Source organism: Uloborus diversus, chromosome 3, assembly GCF_026930045.1.
Source record: "Uloborus diversus isolate 005 chromosome 3, Udiv.v.3.1, whole genome shotgun sequence".
Classification (NCBI taxonomy): domain Eukaryota; kingdom Metazoa; phylum Arthropoda; class Arachnida; order Araneae; family Uloboridae; genus Uloborus; species Uloborus diversus.
Window position 1 is genome coordinate 13,764,666 of NC_072733.1, and position 27,278 is coordinate 13,791,943.

Consider the following 27,278-nt stretch of genomic DNA (forward strand, 5'->3'; position numbering starts at 1 on the left):
CTCTCCCTGATGGTCCAGGGGATTGTATTTTGGTTTACGTCGTCAGGGGCCAATAGAGATTGAGTGTACCAAAAATCAACTCCCGGGGCACTATTGCAAATCCTGTAAAAAGACTGTACAGTTCAAAAGTAAGTTATTATATCATTTACCGTTACGGTCCAATTTAAGAAGCGCATGGTTCAATATAGGCGCATATATTCCTAAATTGAACTTTTGCATCTTTGTCAAAAATAATAATTAAAAAAAAAAACTATCGTCATATTTACAGAAAATGTAAGTGTCTATAGCAGTTCCTAATTAAATAGATGCCCTATTTTTTATTTTTGTTTTGCTTCACATTTAGCAACACGGGCCTCTTTTTCTTAGGGTGTCCAATATAGGCGGTCTTCCCCTACATTGACTAGTGAATATTGAAGAAGAAACTGTTTTTCAAACATTTATAACATTGGTGAAAACGTGTAGTATTTGCCACAAGGCATTTAAAAATATTTTAAATGATCCAGGTAATTGTTTTTTTTTTTAATTTTTTTATATATATATAAATAATTGAGAGAACTGTTACTTTTGCATATAGAAATTAAAGTGATTAAAATGAGAACAAAATGCACGCACCAGTTTATAAAATGTCAACTCGGCCAGTGGAAAAAACAACATTTCTCTCTCTCTCTCTTTTAAAGTGTGTGGAAGCAAAAAAAAAAAAAGACTATACCTCCAAGAAGTGACCTTATAAAATAATGTTTAGTAAAGAGAGAGAAAAGATATAGTAGTTCTCTAAGGGTAAGGGATGGGTGTTAGTTCACCTTGTCGGTCTACATTACTTCCTTTTAAACTTTAGAAATTAAACTTAAGCTGTACAAGGTAAATGTATTCACACTGGCTTTTTTTTTTGCATTTTATAATAATTTCAAGTTTTTTACTCTAAATTTGAGATATGTATTTTTAAAAAAGTCATTATCCTTCAGACACAATACATTCTAGTTTAATAAAACTGTATTTAGCTTCAGTCCCTTCATTATAAGGTCTCTTAATTAAAAACAGCATTAACTTACATTCATTTTTTTTTCATAAATATGTACAAAAACAGCTCTGTATTGATTCACTGCACTCAAAAAGTCTAAGTATTATAGTATATGTTGCTTTTTTAACATATGTTACAGTATGAAAACATCCTATCACTGAAACGCAGTTTTGATGCTGGTTTCAAAGAAGGATATTATTATATATTTTCACTTGTAAAACCTCAAACAGCTTTTAAAACTTTTCTAACACATACATTTTTATTAATATTTTAATATAACTATTTAAAAATTGGCATATTACCAATTTAAGTTATCATTAAAAAAGGACGCAATGGAAGAACTATGCAAGTTAAAACCTTCATCTGTGTGCATTGAAAAAATGGGAAACAATATATAAATGATAACAATATGGAAACACAGTAAAAGTCATTGGAAAATAAAGAGACGGAACAGCAGAAACAATGACGGCAGTGAAATTCAAAGGGATATAAGTGAACGTCTATACCTTTTCAGTAAAAAGCGTGCCGTTAAAACTCTAGATAGGTTTTTATGAAGTTGTTACTAAGTCATTCTGTATAGCAGCACCTACTGGGGCTACCAGTACCCTCCCTTGACCCCCAAACCAGATGAAAGTTTCTTCTACCATTTGTACTACTAATCTTCAAATTTTTAAGATTGCCATTTACATACCTCTGCTTCTATGTGCTTTAACCTGGGTTGAATAATGTACACTGCTCGACATTGAAAACGCAACACCAAAAGAAGGAGTGTTCAGAAATTTATGCAAATTTTAGAGTAGACGTACATCACTGATTTATGTAAATGATGTGAAATGCGCAGCTCTCCGACGCACATGAAATAAGACATAAGGGAAGGAACTTGCAGAATGGGTAATATTCGTGGCGTTATTTCTGACTGGAGAATTATCGAAGAAATTTAATTTTTGTCTTGGAGGATACGTGTAACACGAGGGAATGCCAGGCCGCCGTCAACGAAGGCTTTTCCAGCAGATAGACGATTTTACGAGGGGTATGGGGATCGGACGGAGAAGGGGAGGTTGGTCCGTACGTCAAATATCAGCTGATACCCACATGGATGCGAGCGCGGTGCATCGGCTGTGCCGAAGATGGTTAGAACAACGAAATGCGGCATGATTGAGGGGTGCAGGGGCAGCCAGATTGACGTCAGAAAGCGTGGATCGACGCATCCACCGACAAGCTGTAGCAAACCCGCAAGTCACTTGTTCCTCGATTCTGCAGCAGAGGCAAGATACCCTGAATGTTCCCGTGTCAACCAGAACCATTTTCCGTCGTTTGGTCGCACGTGGTCTGCAATCACGGCGTCCGCTAAGAAGACTGCCATTGACCCCACAACATAGATTGCAACATTTAGTATGGTGCCGGACTAGAGCGACATGGATGACAGAATGGCGAAATGTCGTTTCTCGGATGAATCCCGCTTCTGTTTATCCAGTGATAGTCGCCGCATACGTGTGTGGCGTCGACATGGAGACAGATCTAATCCGGCAGTAACTCTGTAACGTCCCACCGCACGACACCGTGGCATAATGGTTTGGGGAGCTATTGCGTAAAATTCCATATCACCTCTAGTTCGTATTCAGCGCACTATGACGGTCCAACGATACTTGGATAATGTGCTGCGGCCGGTGACAATCCCTTACCTGCAAGGGCTACCTAATGCAATTTTTCAGCAGGATAACAGCCGACCACACAGTGATCGCATCTGCCACCATGCTCTCCAAGGCACACAGATGCTTCCCTGGCCGCCATACTCTTCTGACCTGTCACCAATCGAACATGTGTGGGATGTGATTGGACACTGTTTGCAGACTCTGTTCCTGCCTCGTTCAGAAGACGAACTGTGGCAAATAGTTGAAAGGGAATGGAGAACCATCCCTCTGGAAACTATCCGCGTCCTTATTGACTCTATGCCTATACGTGTTTCTTCGTGTATCGCTGTCCCCGGTGGTCCTACATCCTACTGAACCGACGCCATTCTCGCGCTATATTCTGCCTATCATTTTGAAATTAAGATTTTTTTTTCCTTGCAGTCTCTGTCCTTTTTCCAAATTTCATCACTTTCTGACCACTCCTTCTTGGTGTTTCATTTTCAATGTCGAGCAGCGTATATCATATTGGTCAATAACAAAATACGATTCTGAAATTGACAAAACATTTTTCTATTAAAACAGTAGTGATTGAAATATTATAAAACAACCTTTAAAAAATCAATTTTTGCTTTTAATTGCATTGTTAATTATGGAAAAGCCAAGCAGTTAAAGTAAAATCATCTAGGGGAGTAAAAAGCTCCAGTTTACGCAAATGTTGTACACTTTCTATTCAGAATTTTATTATACATTTAATAAATGGCAACGCCGCATCATTCATAAAATATTGTAGATTATTATCAATAAATACGCTCGCCAAGCCGTCTGAGTTCACTTTACTAAAGAATATTGTTATTCATCCTGAGTTACCAAAAAAAAGAATCTCTCATCTTTTAAAGCATTAACAATACTCTGCTTCTTCCTTAAGCCAAAACTGTATGGATAGAAAATATTCTGCACATTATTTCAACGTATTTTGCAAACTTGTACTAAAACGGTGATTTTGTTATACAGGTCAGTGATTTATTTATATTTAAAAAAAAAACTATTTTGAAATCATATATTTAAAGGACTTTTTTCGTCTACTCTTGCATTTGAAGGATAGTAAATTCCATACAGGATGAAACATCGACATCGTTTTTGCTTTGTTGAAGAGTTTATAGTTTTATATGTATGTGATAAAAGTCAAAACCCTCTTAAAATGATTTATGAACAACTTTATGTTTAGGAAGAACCTCGTTTTAAACAGGAAAAACTGCCACGAACCAAATTCAAATTTTTACTGACACCTTACTAATTCCTAATGCAAGGAAAGCCTAGGAGGATTTGCATACAATTCAGCAGAAAAATATCTAAAAAATATTCTATTTATCAATGTTTTGCTAAATTATTCAGGTATAGTTATTTAATCATTTGTGGGTTATGCCCTTTGAATGCTATTTTCTTGTCACAACCCCAATGCAATGCAATAGTTGTAATGAAACCATGAGGACGATTTTGTGTAATCCGTTCTTATAGGGTCGAAGAAATTGCGCACATAGGTAGGAGAAATTACTCTTAATGATAACTAGACAGTTAAATTGTTAACAACAAACATTAACCTTATAATGACATTATTTTAAGATTTTTGTATGCAAGCATTACTTTTTGTGGGAGCAAACATATTAAATTAATCATTAATGAACCAGAAAATGCACAATTTTTAGAAAGGACGCATAAATTACTATGATTTAAGAAAAGTAGCTATGCAATTTTGCAAAATTAGGGGAAAAAATACAAAGTTGCATTGTTACTTTGTAACTCATTTAACTTAAAGTTTATCCGTTTTCATTTTACAATACAAAGTAACCAATAAGCCGAACAATCTCTCCTATCACCCTTCCAGTGTGCCATCTTTTCTAAGTACCAGATGCGCAAACACTCCTATTTCGGTAAGGAATATGGCGAGGTCTTTTACTTTAATAAGGCCTCTACTAGAAAAAACTCTTTTTGTAAACAATGTTTGTCTATTGAAGTAACTTCCAGTGACAAGCCTTTTAAATCAAAATTATTTTACTTTATTGCCGTGTTTTTATATTTGAAGAAAAAGGCACGAAAACTCCACATCTCACTTCATCTCAATCAAATTCATCTACACTTGTGGACAAAATTAAGAGATGGAAGGCATTTTCCCACATTTCTCGAAAAATGTCGCATAAAACCTGGACAGTTGGTTGCCATATAATGGCGCTATGGTGTTGGAGTCGCTGAGATGAGTTAACGTATTCTTATGGGAGTTGCTAAGACAGGAAGTGGTAAAAAAGTCTGCAGCCATCTGCTCAGCTCATTCCACTCTCAACACAGTAGCGATTTGTATTGTGTTTCTTGAATAATCTTTCTTTTTTTTTTTTTTTCAATGCTTTTTGGGTGAAAAGAGTGAACATCATCGTTTAGACGAAGATATGAAGTGGAGAATTGTGGGTAGACTTGAGGCAGGACAGTCCCAAGATCAGGTTGCTGGGGAATCGGGTGTAATTCTAAGCGTTCTTTCAAATTTGTTGAGTCAGTTTGAAAACAGTGGGCCAGTGTTCGGAAGACCAGGACAAGGTTTTCCGAGAGCAACAACGCCCAATAAAGACTAGTATTTGCTACTTACAGCCAAGCGGCAGAGGACGTCTACAGCGATACAACTGTCTATGGACCTCAATGCTACCACATGAACATTAGTTTCAAGGAAGACAGTTGCCAAGAGGCTTGGTGAAAGAGGGTTGCATTACAGGAAGCCCGCCATTTGCATCCCACTCACTCACTTCCACAAAAAAGAGCGTGTACAATGGTGCAGACAGTATCAATACTGGACACAGATACAATGGGCTGCATTCGTTTTGCAATTAAGTCCTGATTCAGTCTAATACCTGAATTACGGCTAATATTCATTTGGAGGGAAACTGGGACCGATACCTTCCCAGTAACATCATGGAAAGGAACCATTATGCTGGTGGAGGAGTGATGGTTTGGGAAGGAATCATTCAAGATAGCCACAAATTACTCCATGTGTTTGAAACTGGTTCCGTGAATGTCCATAAGTACAAGCAGGAGATCCTACAACCCTATATGCGTCTTTTGAGAGGTGCTTTTGGCCTTAAATCATTTTTATAGGCGGAAATGTCGATAGCATAGGCCTGTCCTGGTTGAGGAGTATCTGGAAATCGAAGATATTTACCGAATGGATTGGTCCGCCAAAATCTCCTGATTTACATTGAACATGCTTGGTATGCTCTTGGGAGTGCTATTACAATACGCCAACTCCCCCCCCCCCCAAAAAAAAACCATTCCGGAGTTTAAAACAGCTTTAGTGGAAGAGTGGGAAGGTCTCCCACAAGTACTCCTTAACTCTCTTTTTAACAGCACGCATACTCGTTGTGCATGCTGTCTATTGGTCAGAGGTGACCATACACCATACTAGAGGCGGTCACACACCATACAAGCCTCACTTTCATTGCCATCTTTCATCATGAAGTTTAGTCCACATTGTACTGTTGGCATAACTCTTGCCAATGAATAGCAGAACTTTAATTTTTGCTTTGCACACATTATTGTCATACTATAAGCTGTATCCATACCCAATTTCAGTAGTTTTTATCCAGTATTTCTCTAGATATTTGGGAAAATGCCTTCCATCTCTTAATTTTGTTCAACAGTGGTGAAACAATTTTTTCTACAACATTTTTTGGAGCTGAATGTCTTTCTTAGAAAGTGCTTAATGACAGATGGTAGATTCCAGCAGTAACGGAAGGTCAGTTTGTACAAAAAAATTCAAATATTTCTGTCTGCGAGCATATCAAAATACATATTTTTTTCAAAAACTGATGCATAGACTTTTATGCACATCATATTAAATTGCTAAAAAAAGCTAAAGTCAGGATTTTTTTTTGTTACTATCTTTTTTTAATCAAATTTAAAAAACGGCAACGGAAGGACATTTTGAGACATGAATTTCACAATATCATGTTCTCCCCCAAAGTTTTTTTTATTTATTTAAGGGAAAATTCTATAGAAATTAGAGCACATACAGGAGTTATCGATCATTACAATTTCACCTCTAGTTTAAAAAAAATAATTATTTAACGCATACAACGGAAGGACAAGAAGTCCAAAGCAATTAAACTTGGTAAATTTCAACTTACACATATTTATTCAGCAAATACAGCAGTCTGAAACAATGATATCTAATGCCTAAGCCATCTAATACAGTTCTGAATTCTATAAATACTCAATAATTTTATCAGAATCCAGAAAACATTTATCTCTTTTCGCAGGGAACACAAAGATCATTTCGACATTATTATAAATTCTCAAAAACAATATTTCTGTTTCTTTATCTTCTAGATTAAGTACTTGTCCAACATTGCTCTTTGTTAATTTCTTTCCCTTCCATTCAACTAACGAAACTTGCTAAAACGTTAATAAAGCCTTTGGCATATTCTCATGATTTGGTGTTTTTGATTCACCTGTATCTTCATTTTTAACATTATTAAAACGGTCAGTCTGTTGACTTTGAAATGAAATCTCCTTCGATTTGTTGAAGTACTCACTATGATAAATAACATAACTTGTTACAGAGTTCAAATCGTGCGTATTTTGTGTGTCAGGATGAGAATGGATATTGCTACATCTTTTTGAAATTTGATCTTTGAATTTACTGATCTCTTCGCAGTACGTTTAACTGTTAAACCAATGCTCTCAACAGTCCTTTCCTGTGACTTGTGGCAACAAATCTGAAAGCAGTTTCAATATTATATTGTTCCAATATAAACATCAAGTTTGTAAGCAACCGCGTTTGCTGACATTGGCTTTTCATATTACAAACATGTCATACCAAAATAATTTTCATATGCTTAGGAATTTTAAAGACTAGATTTCTTGATCGTGAGGGGGAATTCTAGTCTAGAAATTCAAAAAAATAGATTGTTTTTTCTTTTCTTATTAGTAAAAGTAATTAGTATTAGTAAAAGTTTTCTTTTCGTATTAGTAAAGTTTAGACCTTCAAGAATAAGCTTCAAAGAGAATTTACGGAAATTTGAATTATTTTCGAAGTTATAGTTAATTTAGTTAAGATAAAGAAAAAGCTAACAAACGAGATCAGCAGTTTGACAAACGCTCCGAGGTGCAAGTTTCCAAAGCTTCAAAAGAAGGCTGAAATTGCTCTCATGGCTGAAAAATCTGCCAAAATGTAGCTTTTGAGGTATAGGAAGAAATAATGTATAAGGCAGGGATGGCTGTACAAAAAATATAAGTATAGCATACTATTAAAATACTAAGACCGCCCGAAATGTAACTGCAAACTTTAAACGCGTTTTTCTCGAAACTACTTTTTTCACTGCGGTTGACAAGATATCTCAAGTTCTAATGCACCGATTTATTTGAAATTTGGTACAGACTTTCTTTATACTATCAGTTTTGTCTCCACGTAGGAGTTACTAAATTTTTGTTTATTTGGTGTTTAAAAAATACTAAAATTAAAAAAAAAGAGGCAAAAATGGCCTTTTTTTCAAAAAGATGCCATTTTATGCAAAAAATATTTTTTCACAAATCGGCTACGTCCAGACTATTCTACATTCTTGTTTAATAAGAATCAACCTTAATTTCATATTTCAGATCACCAGGAGGATTGGAATCTTTTCAACCAGTAGACACCGTTTTTTTCCGAGTCCCTACTTTGTCGGCCTCTACTGATTTCAACTTTAAATTTTTTCCCCACTATTGAACACTGTTATACTTCTCAAGTATCAATAACAAACTGATAAAAAATGATACTAAAAATGTTTGCAGTTCTTTTTTATTACGCCCACAAAATCGTCTCAAAATCGAGCCACTAGGCTAGAATACCCCCTTAATCACATACCGTAGAAAAAATAAAATCACGGAAGCATTTAAAAATAATAAATATATAAAAGTTAGTTTTTAAACAAAAACACACATATTTTTTGTACAAATACTGCTTTTATATGTTTTAAATGTGACTAATAACATTAAACTAGAGTTTGTTTTCTACTAGCATTCTAAAATTTTACCTTGTATCAGGTTATAGATAAATATCCTTCCGTTACCGTATTTTTTGTTCTTCCGTTACGATTAAAAACCGGATAAATTAAATATTTATTAAAATTATAGCTGTACCCCATTGACAAGGCACATAATTTTGCTTTGCATAAAAAAAACATCATAAAAACATAGAATCTATGCCCAATATGTGAACTAACTGAGATGTAGTATTTTTCTAACGGAAGGACATCAAACTGTCACCTTAGAAATAGACTATTTCATGGTTGAAAAAAAATGAATCCCTTAGAAAAAATGTTACTAGACATTCAAAATAAAAAGAATAAATTCAAAAGAAGAAATTTTTTGCTCTGTAAAAACACAAAGAGGAGACTTGATTTTGCCCTTGACTTTCTAAATACCATCAAACTAAGAGTATATGAGAAAAACAGGTTAAGATTCAAGAAATTTATTTATTTCTGAAGATAATAGTATATGGCAAGTGACTGAATATTATTTTCTAAAATTTAGGTGCCATGTCTCTTTTTTCCTGGAATTTACCAGATCCTTTTTTATTTAGGGGGTGAATGATACAAATAGGTTACTCGATTAGTTTTTTTTTTCTGCTTTGAGGAAAGCTCAACAAAATAAATGTTTTTTTAAGGATTTTTGGAGGGAGGGGGTGTGAAGTTTAAATTTAGACGTTATTAAACTACCATTTCTAAATTTTATTTACTTTGAAGTTCGAAGACTTTCATTCTTCGTATAAACATTTTCAAAAAACTTAAAACATTCTGTATTTCTTTTCAAAATTACAGTTCTGCCGTTAGCAGGTAAACGGCAGTAACTGTAGAAATGAGTTTTCGAGATATTTGAAGAAACGCGTTTTGGATTCAATACTAACAATAAGGAAATGCCGGAATTGGGCTTTTTTCGCGCTTTTTTTCAGCGGAAATCAAATAAGCAATCTTGTAGATGAGAAAAATGGAAAATGAAAAATTTGCAGTTGCTGTCCTTTACCTGCCCACGGCAAAGTTACCTAGTTGTAATAAGTACTCACTCTATGATTTGTCCTGTAATTGGTTCAAGCCCAGGAATTTTCAATCTATATTTTAATATTGTATGTTTCCTTTTTTTCTTGATTTGGATTCAGTTTTTGAACTTTATATAATTTTTATTTAATATCTAAAACTAGATTAGCATGCTAATACATACTGGAGTATTTTAATAATAACTTGGTGTTATGAAATACTTCCCTCATATGCCAGAAATGTGAAAGGATTGACAACATAAAATAACAAATACATTTTTAATGTTACAAACTAAATGGAGAAAAAGGAAATGGTGGGAAAAAGCAAATGGCATAAGAGATAAGCAATGCAATAGGAAATTATGAGATTAATTTTTACCCAGTTATATTGTCGCACATTGCAGAAAAACAGACTGGTGTAGACAAAGTCAAAAATAAAAACTGAAAATGTTTTTTGCCACCTATGAAGTTATTAATCGTATTTAATTCATTTAACTAATGCGCAGAAGACGCATTCAGAAACAGTCTTTCTGCCCATCATGTCCTGCGTATGAAATTGATTTTGCACCTATTATTAAAAACGGATTTTGAATTATCTTACAAAAAAAATTAGTACAATGAGGTATTTTTTAATTAACTAGTCCTCCATAACCATCTGAGCAATGCATTTCATGTTCCTTGAAAATATGACAGTTCTTCACTTCACATCACATGCTATAGTCAATTTTTAACAATCATGAAAACAGTTCCCGTGAAATATCTAACTCGTTCTTCTTTAAAGAAGATTTTGGAAAATGACGAATGAGACATATCACTTTACAAGGACATTTTAAATTGGTCTTAAAAAAAGTTACACGCCCGTATAAACTGACATACAACTGTCTGTTTGAGGGTTAAACATTTGACTGCTTTGGGAATTTGAATTATTTTCTTTTTTATAAGTTACGATAAAAAATACGTAAACAAAGTAAAAAAAAATAGGAATACTCTCAGAAAGTATTTACAGATCATATGTTATTATTTAAAAACTACCTTCATAAACAAAAACTTAAAAAAATAATAATAATTGTTCTAAGTGAATGTCACAAACATGTCAAAGTTCAAGGAAAGTTTTATTTCAAGTCCATAAAACTTTTATGAAAGTGTCTGTGTGAGAGTTAGACATTTGATTAGATGTGGAATTAGTATAAAATTTATTTCAATACCTATTTTTACAAAGTAAAAAGTAGCAGAACTTTCTGAAGATATTACAACCAATATATTATAATATAAAAGCTACTATTATAAATTAATATCTGGAAACTTCACCTTTATTATATTTTAACTAAATGTCACGGTTGGGCGCATTACATTGCTAATGATATTTTTTTTAAATGATTCTTCTTGATATCGATGTCAAATATTTTCTATATTAATTTTTAAAATATGGCAGGAAAGTTCTTTCCAACGGTTTTCATTTTAAACGATCAAACTACCTATCTATATTTATGCTACTTCAATATGCAGTGAAGTAACTTTATGATTAGCATATCTGAAAGAAGTAAAAACAATAAGTCTTAAAAATATAAATACTAAAGTATAATGTAGAAAATAGGAGGAATCATATGTGTGCTTGATTGTTTAAACTCACTTTTAGTAAATTATAGAAATATTAAAATGTCTAAATCTGCTAAATTTATGTATTTTATAGTTGGCAACTAATAGGGGAGAGGAGGGAGGAATGGGACAGTGGGAGGAGTGGGACAGCTAAAATTATGGCAAAATAAATCACTTTATTTTATTGTCAGTTTGACCACTAGAGGGCCTGTTTATAGCTCCTTTTTGTTTCATACTTGCATTTTATCCAGCAGGAAGTTTCAGTTAATAGTTGGAAAAAGCTAAATTTCTCACCTCCAAAGTAAGTTTATAATCTATTTTTAGTTTTATTTCTTTATTTATGTAATTTGTAAAACTAACATAATATATTATCATTGTAATCTTAAGTATATAATGTATGCTTATCTGCAATTTAATTAAGCCTAAAACCAGCATGGTTTATGTGACAAGTTATTTTTTAGAAGCAATGTGTAGAGGGAGGAATGGGACATGCCCCATAAATATGTCCCTTGTGTAAAGGGACTGTTTAAATATTACGTAAGCATGTTTTTATCAATTTTTGACCTCTCCTCCCCCTTGTCATCAGAAATATGCAAATCGCAACCCCCCCCCCCCACTTTTTTAACAGTAAAAATTCAATTTAAAAAAATTGAGACTTAATTTTAAAAAAAATGCTTGTTTAATTTCCTTATTTAAGAAAAATTCTTAGATCACAATTTTAAAAGAACTTAGCCATTTGAAATTTTTTTCTAGTTTTCTTTTTTTTTACAATTTAAGATTTTTGAAAATGTCTTACGTAAGCATCACTCAAACATCCCCCCTTCCATTGTCAGCAAAAAGAAGCAAATTGCTACCCCCCCCCCCCCCTAACTATGTTGCAAGGGTGGAGCGCATTTATGATACTGAAAGCTACAATGCAAAATTTATGAGAGGACATGAAATTCAAATTTTCCTCAACAGGATGACTATAGCATAATTGATAAAACAGATATTATCATGAAATTACCGCCACCACAATTGGTTGGTGGGACTAGTAGAGCACAGTCTTGTTTTTCTTTTAATGTGGACCTTTCAAATTATGACATTCGCTAATTTTTCTGTAATTTTCAAATGTGTCCCACTCCTCCCATAATCATGTCCCACTCCTTCCACCCAGGAGGGAGGAATGGGACAAAATTCTTGAAATTTGTAATTAGTCAAGTGTGAAAATAATAAAATGTTTAAACATTGTGTATATTTTAAAAATGTAGTTATAATATGCAAGTTTATTGTGTGAGCTTTTGCATTTATGAATAAGTAGAGGATTATGAATAAGAATCATTTATGTGAAACGTGTCCCAATCCTCCCTCCTCTCCCCTAATAAAAATCAGTTAAGTTTAAAAAGAAACCAAATGCTTTGGAATAGACTATATGGAATTTTGTCTTTATTTTGCCAAGAGTGCAACTTTCAAATCATGTTCGGTAGGCTCAAATAAAAATATTTTTAACACAACAACAATAAAAGCTTTTAAAAGGTTTGGGATTTTCTTCCAATGTTTGAGTACTTTTTTGCTTTCAAATTAAGTTTCTCAAAACGGAGAACATAGTAATGACATTCAATGCCATGCAAACCAGTGTTACTTTAAAATCACTTCAAATAGTTTTATATTAAATTAGACAAACATGAATGATTTGCTCATACAGGTGAATTTCGTCCATTTTGAGATTTTTTCACACACTAGAGTTCATGTTTTTGTGTTAAATTAAAATGTTGCTCTTTAGTTATAATATTTAAAGCGTGTTAAGTTTTCCACATTAATTTTTCGTTTGCGATCTGTAAGAACATTATAAAAAAACATTACACAGCATGTATGGATTAGATTATGCTTTCATGATACGTGGATGTAGCAAATTGTGTTAACAAACTTAACGACTTTTCAAGAAGCGATAAAGAACAATGTAAGCAGTCAAAAATAAGTTCCGTTTTCCAAGTATCTTGACAAAATTTGTTCTCTGTAAAAATATTTGGATATAGTTGGGGAAAGGGGGTCACATGTGAGCAAGGAGCACATTTGAACTTGATATGTTTTAGTAGGATGACGTCAAGCAAAAAGTCTTGAAAAATTCTCAAGTAATAGCGGTAACAATTCTGGCCAAACTTTTAGAGAAATGAGTCAGTTTATGCTTATGTGTTGACAACTTCTTTGTTTCAGCATGTGTTGTATGTAATTTTATCGCTATTATAGTTCAAGTGAAAACATATTTTAAGCTAATGAGCCAAACTTAATTTTTGCAAACTATTGTATACACATTCAAGGAAATTTATGACAATGTTTAAGTTTTTTAATTAAATTAAGAGTTATCTAATTTTGAAAATTTCTTCTAAAGATAGATGACTGGACACTTGTGAACACAACATGTAGGAGCACATGTGAACGGTCCCCATATCCTCCCCGTAATATAAATATTAGTGCAAGTTTATTATAAATGCTAAAACAGATTTATAATTATTAATTTTTTGCAGTCAGTTTGTAAATTTTCTGTTAATTATTATAATAATGTTGTTAAATAATTAATTACTTATTTTAGTATTTTTTATTTTTTTTTGTTTCTAAATAGTAGGCCCATAATTTAGAGTTATATTATAATATTTTTGTGGAGAAGAAAGGACGGACTAGTTTCCCTTAACTAAAACTGAAGTTCAAAATTAGTTTAAAATTCATCATCATGTTCCGTAAGAAGTTTAAACGCACTATATAGCAATAATAAATTTTGCATAATAAAATATTCTTTGTATTTTTTAATCTTATAAGTTTTTCTTTTGTAGATTCAGTGATTAGAACATGCTATGAAACTTAAAAATTTGACAGTCAGCAGAGTTATATAATATGGAAAAAATCTTTCATTATTTACAGTTACTGTACAATTTGAACTGATACAGTATAAGTTACAAATCCCTGACTGTAATTGGTATATGTTTCATATTAAAGAGTTTTTCATTGAAATTTGATGCTTGTTCTGTATTTTTCAATCGTGTTTATAAGTGACTTAAGCTTATTTGCATGTGCCCCCCTCATTCCTGCGTGTGTCTCTCAGTCCTGGAGACACACGCAGTTGAAAACTAAAACTCCTGTATCAACTGAACTCTTTACCAAATGTACCCGGTGCTCCACACCACTCATATCTGCTGTCATCTATTTTTTATTTCATTATTTATTTTATTCTATTCTTATTTTATTATTTATTTTATTTATTTTATTTTATTACTTATTTTATTTTATTTTTAATTAATTATTTATTTTGTAGTTATTTATTTTATTTATTTATTTATTAATTTATTTTGAAATCCTTCTAAAATTTATAGCAAATACTTGCCATTTCTTGTTTATTAACTAAAGTTTGGAAGTAAATTTTCTTAATCTCAAAAAAACTACACTGTAAAAACGATTCAGAAACGTTCCTCGAAAATAATAGGCAGCTGATGATGCCCAATTTCAACCAGTAACATTTCTTACAAAAACCAGGAACGTTTTCCGATAAAAGTCAGTAACCTTTCTGAAATATTGTGAAATCTCCCCTGTTAAAACCAGACGTGAACCTTCTAGAAAAATGAAACAAGTTTTATGTATCTTATCAGAGCCTTCCGAATTTCCCAAGAAAGCCCCAAAAGCATTAGAGCAACCACGGTCAAAGCTGCGCGAAATTTGCAAGTAAGAGCCAGGCATATCAATATGCCTGCAATTCCTGTCTCGCAAGGCTGCAGCTATCCAGTCACTCATTTGCTCCCATTTGGAGTTCAGTCAATCTGGACGGGCCGTGATCAATTTTAAGCCGATACACCTCATAAACATGCTCAGTCAATCTTTAAACTGGTAGCAAAAAATATCTTTCACAACAGTGAAAAGACTGCATTCGTGCATCTTTTAGCAATTCAGGAAACTTTTTTGCGAAGATACTTGATTTTGCGGGGAAATAGGTGAAAACCTCCGAAATCCCGATACCTTCCACGGAGATAACCAGTAACGTATCGGAATTTTTTTACAGTGTAAAACAAAAATTATCTTTAAGACACACTTTTTTTTTAAAGATCATCTACAAAAGGTGTTATTATAAAAAAATATCTACTTTCATCCTATAAATTTTTAATAAGTTATAAATTACATTACGAGTCAATACACATACATGGTGAAAATTTTTACATTTATACAAAATGACAGGTTTTACTTTCGGAATTTATCACCAATTTCTTTGTCTAAGCTAGTATCATCTACGTCCCTGATAAAATAAATTGCTTTACATTACTTTTAATCAGAATTTTCTTATTGTCTTGGGTTTAAAGTGTTCGTGCCATGCGCTTCTTACTTGTTTTATTCTATAGAAGTACAACACCACGGGACTCTTGTAAATGATCTAACCGATGCTCAAAGCAACTTAAATAACCAGTTTGACTTGAGATTTTCTCCTTCATGAAATTATCTCATTTTTCTCAATATAGAGAAAAATAAATTGAAGGACGTGATGTAATTATCAGCAAAATGTGTCAAGTAGCGCTTCAGAATAGTAGTGCAGAAAGAAACTACTTGGACTTGCACTTTTCACTAATGGTAAAACATACCTACTGCTGTATTATACCCAATTTCATGTAAAATATTTGAAATTAGACAACATTTTATGAGTCAATTGAAATTTTACGTGAGTGTTTGTTTCAGCGAGATAAGAGATTACAAAATACATGGGAGAAAATGTAGCCAGAAAAAGCAAAAACTAATATAAGGTCTTGTGTAAGAATGCAACATCATTATTTTCAAGTCCTAAATAGAATATAGTCTTGTATTAGAGCTTACAAGTTCCTCATGCTGTTCCAATACATCTCGTTCTAGAATTTTAGTAATCCCTTGTTTGAAAAACTCTTGCACAGGTCAAACTGTAATTTACGGGATCCTACTCATGGTAAAGCGGTTACAAATCTGGAATTGGAATTCTGAAAAAGTGCATCAAGATTGAAGATAACGGTGGTGGTTCCGTACCAAAAATTCCTTAATTAAGATCTTCTCTGATAACTGATGAAATGGAGTATAATTTGTTCTTAGTGTTCAAAATAATGAATTTCTGAAACGTAAAATGTTGTTTTCTAGGATGATTTTTGTGTAACCCTATAATAGGAGACATCCCGTGGAAGCAATCTAAATTTTTAGAAACTAGGTTTGAATTTTCAATCTCAAATGATCCTAATCGCAGAGTACTGAATTTAATTTTCCGTTAAATATTATTTTTTTTCTTAATAATGTTGGCTCTAAGTAACAGAAACAAAAGGTATCCCTCAATCGTAAATTTTATCCAACAGTGAAGTGAAAGTCAAATCTATATTGATAACCTAGCTTATAAGCCTAATCTAATTAGATTAGGATTGGTTGTGTAACGGAATTCTTAGTTTGATGGATATGTAAGAGAAATGACTCTTTTCTACTGCTTCGAAAGCCTAAATATATAGCATTCATTTTCTTACAGTTTAGAACCAGCAACACCACCTTCCTGTTCTTTAATTGCTTTCGCACTTCGAGAGCTCCTATTGCAATAATAGCGCTTGTATGTCTAAATCGAAGTTTTGCAAAGATTACTTAGCTGCACATTTTGTCTGTTTTTCTGAAAAGCCTATACTAGCTAAAGGTTGGAGTTTGCAAACATTCACAAATGATGTTTTTCGCGTAAGTATTTGTTAAACTCCTCTAAAAAACAGATGCTTTAAAAAAGATATAGATATTAAATCCAAGATGACAGAATTGAGCATTATTTACGAAGATAATATTTCAATATTAGCATGGTCCTAAATAATTTAACTGACTGCCCCGATATGGTAAATTCAACCCAAATTGTGAAATTGTGGACCCAAATAAGACTTTAGGAGTCATTTTACAAAGTTTTAATATTTATTGTTGTGATTTAGATATTTTCTACACGTCATTTTATGAATTAAAGTTGTTTTAATATTTTAAATGTATAATTTGTTTGAATTGCTATTTTTATGTTATTTGCCACTATAATTGAATTTTCTGTATAGGGTGCAATACTTTTAAAATAAGAAAAATAAATTAAGAGAATTTCAGATAATTTAGAATGTTTTGATATCAGTTGTATCTTTTGTCATATGAGGCAGTGAGAAGCAAAGGGTTGTAAGTGCCGGAATTAAAAATTTGGAGAAAACTAGTACACATGGTAGGTGAACCTCGCCTATAATTTAAGATAAGAGATAGCACTAACATACCTGGTAGGTCCTGCTAAAAATCATGATTTAGAAAATATTTCAATGAAACTAGGACCGGAGCTTTAAACGCGTTTTATTCAAAGCTGGAAAATGTTCACCGACATCCTTTTGCTTCTACCTGCCTCATGTAACAAATTAATGTAAGATTAAAACATTGTAGTGACTTATTTAATTTATAAGATCTATAGAGTAGATACGTAAATAGAAAAAGGAGTGAAATTTCTCGGCATTCGGGAAAAACAATACATTACAGAAAAATAACTTATGTAGATAATGTTTTTCCAATTGTGTAAAACCAAGTAGAAGAAAAAATACAAACTAAAATATTGTAAATAGTTTTTCATGAATTCAATAATTTATGATAAACACAGATCCATCACAGTACTGTTCTTCTGTAGTACTATTCTTCTTTAACTTAAATTTCATCGCTTATTATATAATATTTATTTGTATTCCTGCTATTGCAGTAGTTCAAACGGTTTTGGGGTAACTCATTTGCATTTTACACGTATGATAATGTATTTATTTTTTTTTTTTAAACCAAAACGGGTAAATGATTTCAGAATTTTACCTTTTGGGAATTTTTCCTCTCGTGAAAATTTTCTATGTAATGCTAGCTCGTACAGACACTATAAGGCGTCAATTCTTTAATATTGTTACCTAGTGTTATTGATTAACGGTGTTCAAATAATGATAATCAATCGATTTTTAATCAAAACTTAGAAAAATATGCAGACCAAATTTACTGAAAGCTGAGAAAAAAATTTCAAATATTTATTATAAGAGAAAACTTTTTATACAGCAAATTTTATTGATATTAAAAAACAGGGTCGTTATCCAAAAAAGTAATTCAATATTAAGATATAATCTTTTTCGCTTTTTCTTTTACAAGTAATGAAATAAGAAGACCGTAGTAAAATATGTATCATGTCTCTCAAAAGTCGGTTATAGTAAACTGACATTTTTGACACCGCAATTTGGGGAGTATATTTGGCGTTATGGAGTATTGGAATGACAGGGCTCTTAATTTCTGATTCCACGTAGCTGAATTGAAAATTTTGAGATAGATTTGGCAAAAGGGGTAGTTACTCTTACTTATGTCAGCGGATCGGGACTGATTTTAAAATGTATGTCCCAAATTTGTACCTTAATTATTTGAAGAACCGATTGGGAAAGTTTTGAGGAATGCATGGCAAAGCACTTTGAAGCATATAACGGCTTTTAAGATGTTCTCCGGTCGAAAAATGCGATAATCGATATTCCCGCGCCTGCTCCCCTCCCGTGAAGCTTGATCGGCTTTTAAATTTCGCGGGCTGTGAGCCATTATGTACGAAGGGGCGGGGCTTGCTGTTGTTCAGTAGTGATGGTGGCATGCAAAAGAGTTTCGAACTGGGGGAGGTGGAGTGAATGAAATAGCAGGTGAGAGGTAAAAAGACTTGTGACGAAAAGTCCCAGCAAGCAGTGCGGACTGCGGAAGATTGCGCCGTGTGCTTGCGCGCGGGCCCTTTCAAATCGATTGGATTCGTTGGCCGAAGTTCCCCGAGAGGGGGGTTCTGGTTAAGGGGGAGGTTCGCTTAGGGGGCGCGCGAGTCTCTCGCGATCTCTCGGTCCGTCCACAGATCGATCCAGTCTTGCTCCCATTTTCTCAGTTGCTGGCCACAACCCTCCATCGGAATCTGGACTGGGGCAGGAAGGGCTTGCGAATGGGTGTGCTGCGGCAGTACCTGGTCTAAAGCTGGCTGGCAGGGAAAACTTTTCCTTCGCGCACGCTGCCTGCTGGGTCCGCAAACTGGACCTTTTCATTCATTCCAGCGTTCAATCTTGAGATTCGGTCGCGATCCATGGCGTAGCCAATATGAAAGAGGGGATGATTGCTTCGTTGATGCTTTGTATTTTGCTTTTTCTGGCCCCAGCACTCAAAAATCAAGGATCTGTCGCCGCTTCTGGGTAAGACATCTCTTTCTCTTTCTTTTCTCTCTATCTTTCACTCTACTCTTACTTTCAGTAAATAACAAAATTCACGCCACAGTTTATAATCATGTATGTAACAAAAATAGAGAAACAGACCGATGTTTAGCATGCTTTCCCATTTCACCCACAAATTCCAACCAATTTATATTATTTTTAAACAAACAAACTATTCATAAACAAACTATTACTGAAGCTTACAGAAGCTTAAAAGGAGCGCTATATTTGTTTGCCTAAAGATGATTGAGGATATACTAGACTGATAAACAAAATAATGTAATTTCTTTGTCCCCTTTCTCCCATTACAAATAATAATCTATGACATTTGATACATTTTAATCAAATAAAAATTTTGACGAATATTGATGTTTTAAAAATTGTTTATTGACGGTAATAAAATTTCTTGGACTAAGTAATAAGTATGTAAATTTTTGAATAAGTCAAAATCTGTAATCAACTGAAATATATGCCCGAAAAAGTTGCCGCAAAAAAAGTAGGTTAAACAGAAGCACATGTGTAATACGTTGCTATGGAACACTATTGTTTGTAGCTTTTCCCCTTAAATATTACCTAAATATCTTTGGAATAACTTTGTGGTGTCGTATTGTTATAAAAGTTTTCAATAGTTTCTTAAGTATAATATTTTTAAACAAATTTTAAAATAACGTATTTTTTTATTACTAAGGCTATGGTTCGTTTTTAATAGAAAAACTGGTTTAAAAAAATTAATTTTGTTTTACTTAGTTAACAGTTAACACCATTGCAATAAAAAAATCATATATATATATATTTAAAAAAAACTGCTATAAAAATAACGATGAGAAAATCTTTACACGCAAATCATCACATATAATTTTTCTTCTTTTTTCAGTTCTTATCTTAGAATTTCTTACTTTAACCATTTCAAATTTTCTCTGCCTTCGTAATCACATTGTCACTATAAAAAATTGTTTTCTTAGTTTGGCGCCTTCAAACATAATACTTTTATTTAGTTTTAAATTTTATTTTAAATATGGTTGAGTTACTTATTAATGCTTCAGATTTTTTCTCTAACAGCAATAGTTTATACTAATACATCAATCTGAACGTAATAGATTATTTATCTTTATGAGTAGTAAGGTTGTTAAATTTTCAATGCAAGATCTGCATTGTTTCCAAAACGTATTTCAAACTTTTTTCTTTTTCTGATTTGTAATGGTACGGTTAAGTTTAAAAAATCTGTAATTTTCTCTATTTTAAGAAAATTGCAATTGGGGAAAAAAAGAACAATTACAAAGTAAAAAATCTGTAATTTTCTCTATTTTGAGAACCAGTTGAGAAAAAATATAAAATATTATTATATTTTTTCTCAACTTGCGTATATACTCTCTGCCCAATGAAAAATTAAGATTGAAATTACAAACTTACATGCAGTGGCACAACCCAATCCGTCATTATTAGCTCACTAGGTACGGCATTCCTCGAACTATACAGCATATGTAGTTCACTAGTAAAACTGTGAGCTATCACAGGCAAGCACACTTCCCATTCCGTTGTAATAAACTTGTCCTGTTTTCACAAACCATCTGCAATCAATAGGACAATCAGTATTTCCTTCATAATGAAACATAATAGTACCTGACTTCACTGTATAGTTAAACAAAGTGTTAAGCATCTAACAGGATTTATTTGTTAAATGTTTCACTTTTTCATCCCTCTACTGCTCAAACTAATATTTACGATTGAAAAAAAATATGTATAAGATCAAAATGGTAAAGACTAATGTGATTAACACATATAAAGTGAATATTCGCTTTTTAATTTTATATCTTCCCAAAAAAGGTTTGCAACTTTGTGCCTGAATTACTAAAACTATGTGCCTGAATTACTAATTTGTGTCAGTTCCAACAACCTAAATGTAAAGTAGGCATAATTCATCAAATCACACACTGGCCAACAAAGAAATAACTCGCCTATTGGGAAAGATAAGGATGAAATTGGATGGGACCTCAGCATCACGGTGGGCAGCAGAGGCAGAGCAAGATTAAGGCATGGGCTAATGGAGCTAGGGATCAAGACACCAAAATTTCGGAGCACTGAATTTTTAGCTATTTAAAAATTAGAGATATTTCGAAACGCAAGATTTAAATATTAAATCTAGAAAAAAAAACTCTACTTAAAATTTTTATCATTTTCGCAAATCCCAACGTCACTCCTCGCTTAACTCCTTACTTAAACTACCATTACCGTTTTAAAGTTATATCATAGAAACTTTTAATATTAATATCTAATTGCAGCCAGGTAAAATTTTACGACGTCTTACATTATTTATATATTTGTACATGTATCGCTTCTAATAGTGCACATGTACATTGTAATATAAGGTATTTCCAATTCTGACATGGGCGCGTGAAACTCAAATATTAAAATATTTTATTATTTCACCTCTAAGTTATATGGGGTGGGGGGCAACAAACAAAATTCTTGCTCAGTGTCCCGAAAGCTTATAAATGGGCCCTGAGCAAAGGGTAAAACTAACCAAGTCTAAAATCCGTAAAGACTTTTGGAATCACAATTTTTTTGTTGTAATACAAAACAAGATATATATTTTTAATGTCCCATTTCAACCAAAACGAAATGCGGCATTTTTATTACAGAACATGGCGTTTTTATATGTTTTACGAAAGGAAAATTGTGTTTTAATGCATGCATTGTTTTTCAAAACAGCGATGCTACATAGATCTATGTTCTACATTATCTGAAACACTTAAAGTTGGCTTTAAAAGTCAGGCATCTGTTACTACATAATTAAACTGTTAGTTTCTTCACGTAGAGACATGAAGGAGGTAAGTTTGTTTCATAGTGGAAACTTAGTAATAAACGTAAATATGAAACCTGGGCCAGGTGAGAAAAATATCTGTTTCACCACTAGTAACGAACTACAACAACAGCAAATCACCTTGTATATTATTATTATTTTTTTTTGTTTTATAATATTGCTTTGTTTTGGGGATTGGGGAGTAAAAATACAAATTATGTACGTACAAAACTATACTTAACAATATTAGCTCAGCAACGGTTTAGCCGTTTTTCGGTTTGATTTTAAATTTCCCAAGAGTTACAATAAATTTTAATCTCTTCTGACACAGTAAAGTATACAAATATACACACATATATTGAAGCATAAGAAACGTGAAAAGTCCTTTAACATTGTCAAGCAACATATTAAAATCGTATAACGTGTATTTGGTTATGAGTGAAAAATATTACAAGGTTAAAAAAAAATTAAACAACAAATTTTAAAATAAGGTTTTAAATCCAAATTGCTAAAAGCTGCGAAAAATAACCAGCTGTTGTTGCAGACTTTCTTTTAGATTTACCTTGCATCAGAGAAGGGCAATGTAGAGTCATGAAACTGCGCGAAATCTGTTTAATGGACACGGCTATTGAAAATACGTGACAAATGTAAAAACTGAAGAAATACTGGACATTGTTACAAAATGAAATAAACCGACTTTCCTGTAAACTATAATCGATTTTTCAGCATCAGTTATGTATCTCTCTCAGTTGGCTAAAGTATCAAATTGTTTCAGATATGATATTTAACAGTAAAATGCTTTCTGAAAAAAAATAGTGCAACCATTATTTGATACGACAAATTTAATTTCTCTTTTATGGACGTCAGTAAATTCCAACATTTAATGCATAAAAAAGGGAAAATATGAATAAACTATTTTGTTAAAATTATGCACACGTGCATATTCATGATAACCAATGTACTATAGCACGTTATAGCAATACTTCCTCAATTTAAAATTTCAAATGCAAGTTTCGGTACACTAGGTTTCCAGAATTTCGTCCAGAGCTAAACGAACTTAATGTCTTGAATGTGAACATCAATTTTCAAATTCTTGCCATATACCTATCTCGATTTTCTTAGGCTCCCATACACCGTTACCGTAATATACCCTTTATGTGTATGAAAACAATTTTTTGAAACGAACGATCTTCCAAAAGAAAGAAAGTAAGTAAACGTAAAAACGAGGTCCTCATGTTTCAATAAATTCTAACGAACCTATTTATTTTTTAATAGATCATACTATATTTAGTTTCTTTTTATGTAGTGGGAAAGATAAAAGTAACAAATTATAGAAAGGAATGATTTTTTAAAAATACTCTTAAAATTTCCAGTTTCAATAAATAAAGAGAGAATATAGTTAAATAAAGAAAGACCGATTTATATAATTTTTATGGAAAAACCTATTTTAATAAAAATACATTAATTTTTTTTTATCTGTATGTGAAATTTAATTTTATTTTGATTGCTGTCAAAATAAAACAAGGAAAACTTTGCTTTCTTTTTTTTTACTTTCACTTTTAAATCGTTGCAAAAAACAAAAATAAAAAAATACAAAGTTTTATGAGAAAATAAAGATTTTATGTATATACAATAATTAATATAAAAATAAAGTTTACAATTTTATAGCTCTTTGAATTCAATCCACATTAATTTAGTTACTGATTTTTGGGAATGCTCAATCTACGAATAACTGCTACTTGATTTTTATAATTTATGTTTCTCAGAAAACAGTAAATTAAGAATAAAAATCTTAAACTATAATTAAAATATATATATTTTTTAAATTTACTGGAGATAAAAATACATTTAAGCAGTGCTAATTCTGAAATAAACACGTTTTTTAATACGTTTCTTAGATTTATGTGTGTCTTTATTTACCCTTTTTGGTTTTCAAATGTTTAAAAGTATTCAAAATTGAAAAGAAAAAAAATATTAAAATAAAATAATATCGGCGAATGCAGTGTTCTATCGAAGAAATTGTTAATGAAAAAAGGTTTGTTTAAATCGGGGTATGCCATTCAAAGCTAATATGAGTCTGAACAACAACTCTCACTAACAATCACTCTTAATTTCAGAACCATATTATCATTTTCTATTTATCTGTTTTGAAGCATTAATATTATCATGTTTTCCAATAATACATATTACCTTTTTCATGCTTTTAAAATTGTACTGGAGAACAGACAAAAAAGAAAGAAGAAAAAAACACCATTTTTTTTTCTTTCTTTATACTTTATTTATCAAATGCACAAAACTCTTAATTTTTCCGGCTTTAAATGATGCAGAATCATAATAATGTAAAAAATTGGAGATTTGCAGCTGTTTATTCCTTTTTATCAAAAATAAAATCGTTTGCATTTTTTTAAACATTTTTGTGTGAAAAACAAAACAAAAACAAATCTAGAATTCGTAGTTTGAAACAAATCTAATTATTACATTTGGTAGTATTAAGCATACAAACGCATTAATTTCAAATTTTCTTTAGTTTTTTTTTTTTTTCCTTTTCCAATTGCATCTCTCGGAACAAAAATGTATTCAGTCTTTGTAATTTTTTCAATTTCTTGGTGCAAAAATATTAGGTTTACTAATTATTTTGAACAAATTTTGAAATACTTCTCCGTCAGTAGTGTTAGAAATGTGTTGTTTTAAGGAACAGTTTTTTTTCAAAGCGTGTTTTAATGCAACCTTTGCTGCATGATTTCAATTCCGCTAAGTTAAATGTTGTCTATTCTGAGCTGTTCAAAGTAAAAATAAATAGAAAAAAACGAAACAAAGAAAAAAAAAAGTGGAAAAACAAGATATAGTTCAAACAAAAAGTAAATTTTTCAAGTGGAACTCATTTGAACCATTTCAAAACTGTAGGTGCAATTTTTAAAAAACAATTTTGGACATATTTTGATCTTTGAAGACAATTAAGAGGCATCAACCCTTATTTCACACTTTCATTATTATTATTATTATTATTATTATTATTATTTGTGAAAACAAATGTGTGCCAAATTTTAAAAATATGAACACATAAAATGTGAAACAAAAAACAACGGAAAACTTTTCCTATTTCCAGAACAGTGATGGAATGTTAAATCAATGAAAACAATTCAATTACAAGAAAATTACATTAAGGGAAAATTTACAATAAGCATTTTTTCGATTTGGAAATGTGGTTGATTCACTTGTTTTGGAGCTGTTTTTATGAAAAAGCATAGCAAAGCAATCTGTAAATAAAAAAAAAAAAAAAAAAAAAACAATACAGTGGAGCACCAAGAAATTCTTACAACATTTGTTTTCATTTTTTCCACCTGAGGAACATCCATATGGCCACCATTTTGTACGACATATAATTATTATTTCGTGGAATTTATCAGTGTTAAAGAATGTGGAAAGAATAAAAGATCTTTCAGAAAAGTGTTTCATTCTGCGAATTTAAACTCATGAAAATTTATACATATTTTTACCTTGGTATTACAACTATTCCTTGTCAAAACTGAAATCACTGCACTGAATGGCGAAAGATCAAGGCAATCACTTCAAATTTACCATTTTAACTGCATATACGCAATGTACAATACAGTGCCTACGTTTTGGGATAAAAAATATTGTGTTACATTTTCTGGGGGTGTTTCTTAGGAACACTTACTACATATATATATATATATATATATATATATATATATATATATATATATATATATATATATATATATATATATATATATATATATATATATATATATATATATATATATATATATATATATATATATATATATATTGCACAAAAAGGTTTAAGTAGAATACATGACGAAAACTTAAGAAAAGAAAGATGAAACGTTTGCTCTTTACCCTCCCACGGAAATGTAGATATAAATTTGTCAACTTTAATATAATAAGTTTTGTCCGTAACAAAACTTACCACGGGAACATTTAATGTATCACAATCGGTTGTGATTGTTAAAAGAATCTGTCTTCAAATGATATTCGTTCAGTTGGAAAATTATGACTAGAAAAGGCACAAACTGAAGCGGAGCATCCGTGCGCCAGATACAATGTAATAAGAACTTATTCTTCAAGGAAATAAATTGGAACTATATGACGATATATTTGTCAAGCAAGGTCTGAAAAATACAGCAGACGTGTACCGCATTAGAGAAACATGTTTTATTACTTTAATATAAGATGTAATTGGTCATTAAAGTTAAAGTTTCAAAAAAGAAACCATGAAATCATAAAGTGCATATAAGGGTGTCCCTTTAAAAATTAATCAACATATTTCTAAAGTATTTTAAATTTTTGCAATATTTGTTAAAAACTAACTTAAAAGACTTTTCTGTCGTAGCATTGCAAGCAACTTAAGCTTTAGGTAAAAGCAATAACTTCGTTGCAGCAGATAGAATAATAAAAGAAGTATGAAAAGTATTACCATTTTCATAAAACTATGAGAACAAAAAACAAAACCTTTTTTAAATCTATATACACACAATGAAGATGTCAATATTTAAAGTAGGATTAACTAGTTATATATTTTTATGAATATTTAGAATACCACTTACAATTAAGCCCAATGAAGCATCGCTTTCCATCGCTACATAAAAATATTCATAGCAACATCGTATTATAAGAGCTCTTTTAATTACGAGTGGAAGCTTTAGACGGTATTTGCTCTAAGTCGTAACTCTCTTGATAAATAATTCCAAGGAGATGAAATTTTATAAAACAACATGTTTAGCAACAAAACAAAAAAAAAAATGAGAAAAGATTGCAACCACTTACTTTTAAAATCCATTGTTTAACTAGGATAACATCTACCGTTTATAAAATACAGACTTTTATGCTAAAAGTGGTAAAAATCTTCAAAGTTTGTAAACCCTGAATTAGTATCAAACTGACAACTTCATTAAATTAATTCTGCTGTATAATCACTTGCCGAATCTTCTTA

General features: G+C 31.7%; 1 protein-coding gene across 1 annotated transcript in view; it reads left to right on the forward strand.

Annotated features, from left to right (window-relative positions):
• The first annotated feature begins 19,294 nt into the window (after window positions 1-19,294).
• Window positions 19,295-27,278, forward strand: part of LOC129218033 (gamma-aminobutyric acid receptor subunit beta-like) — a 539,475-nt gene continuing 531,491 nt past the window's right edge. Inside the window, exon 1 of the mRNA XM_054852214.1 lies at window positions 19,295-19,482. Coding sequence (XP_054708189.1) covers window positions 19,391-19,482 — 92 coding nt within the window. The 5' untranslated portion in view covers window positions 19,295-19,390. The remainder of the gene's footprint in view (window positions 19,483-27,278) is intronic.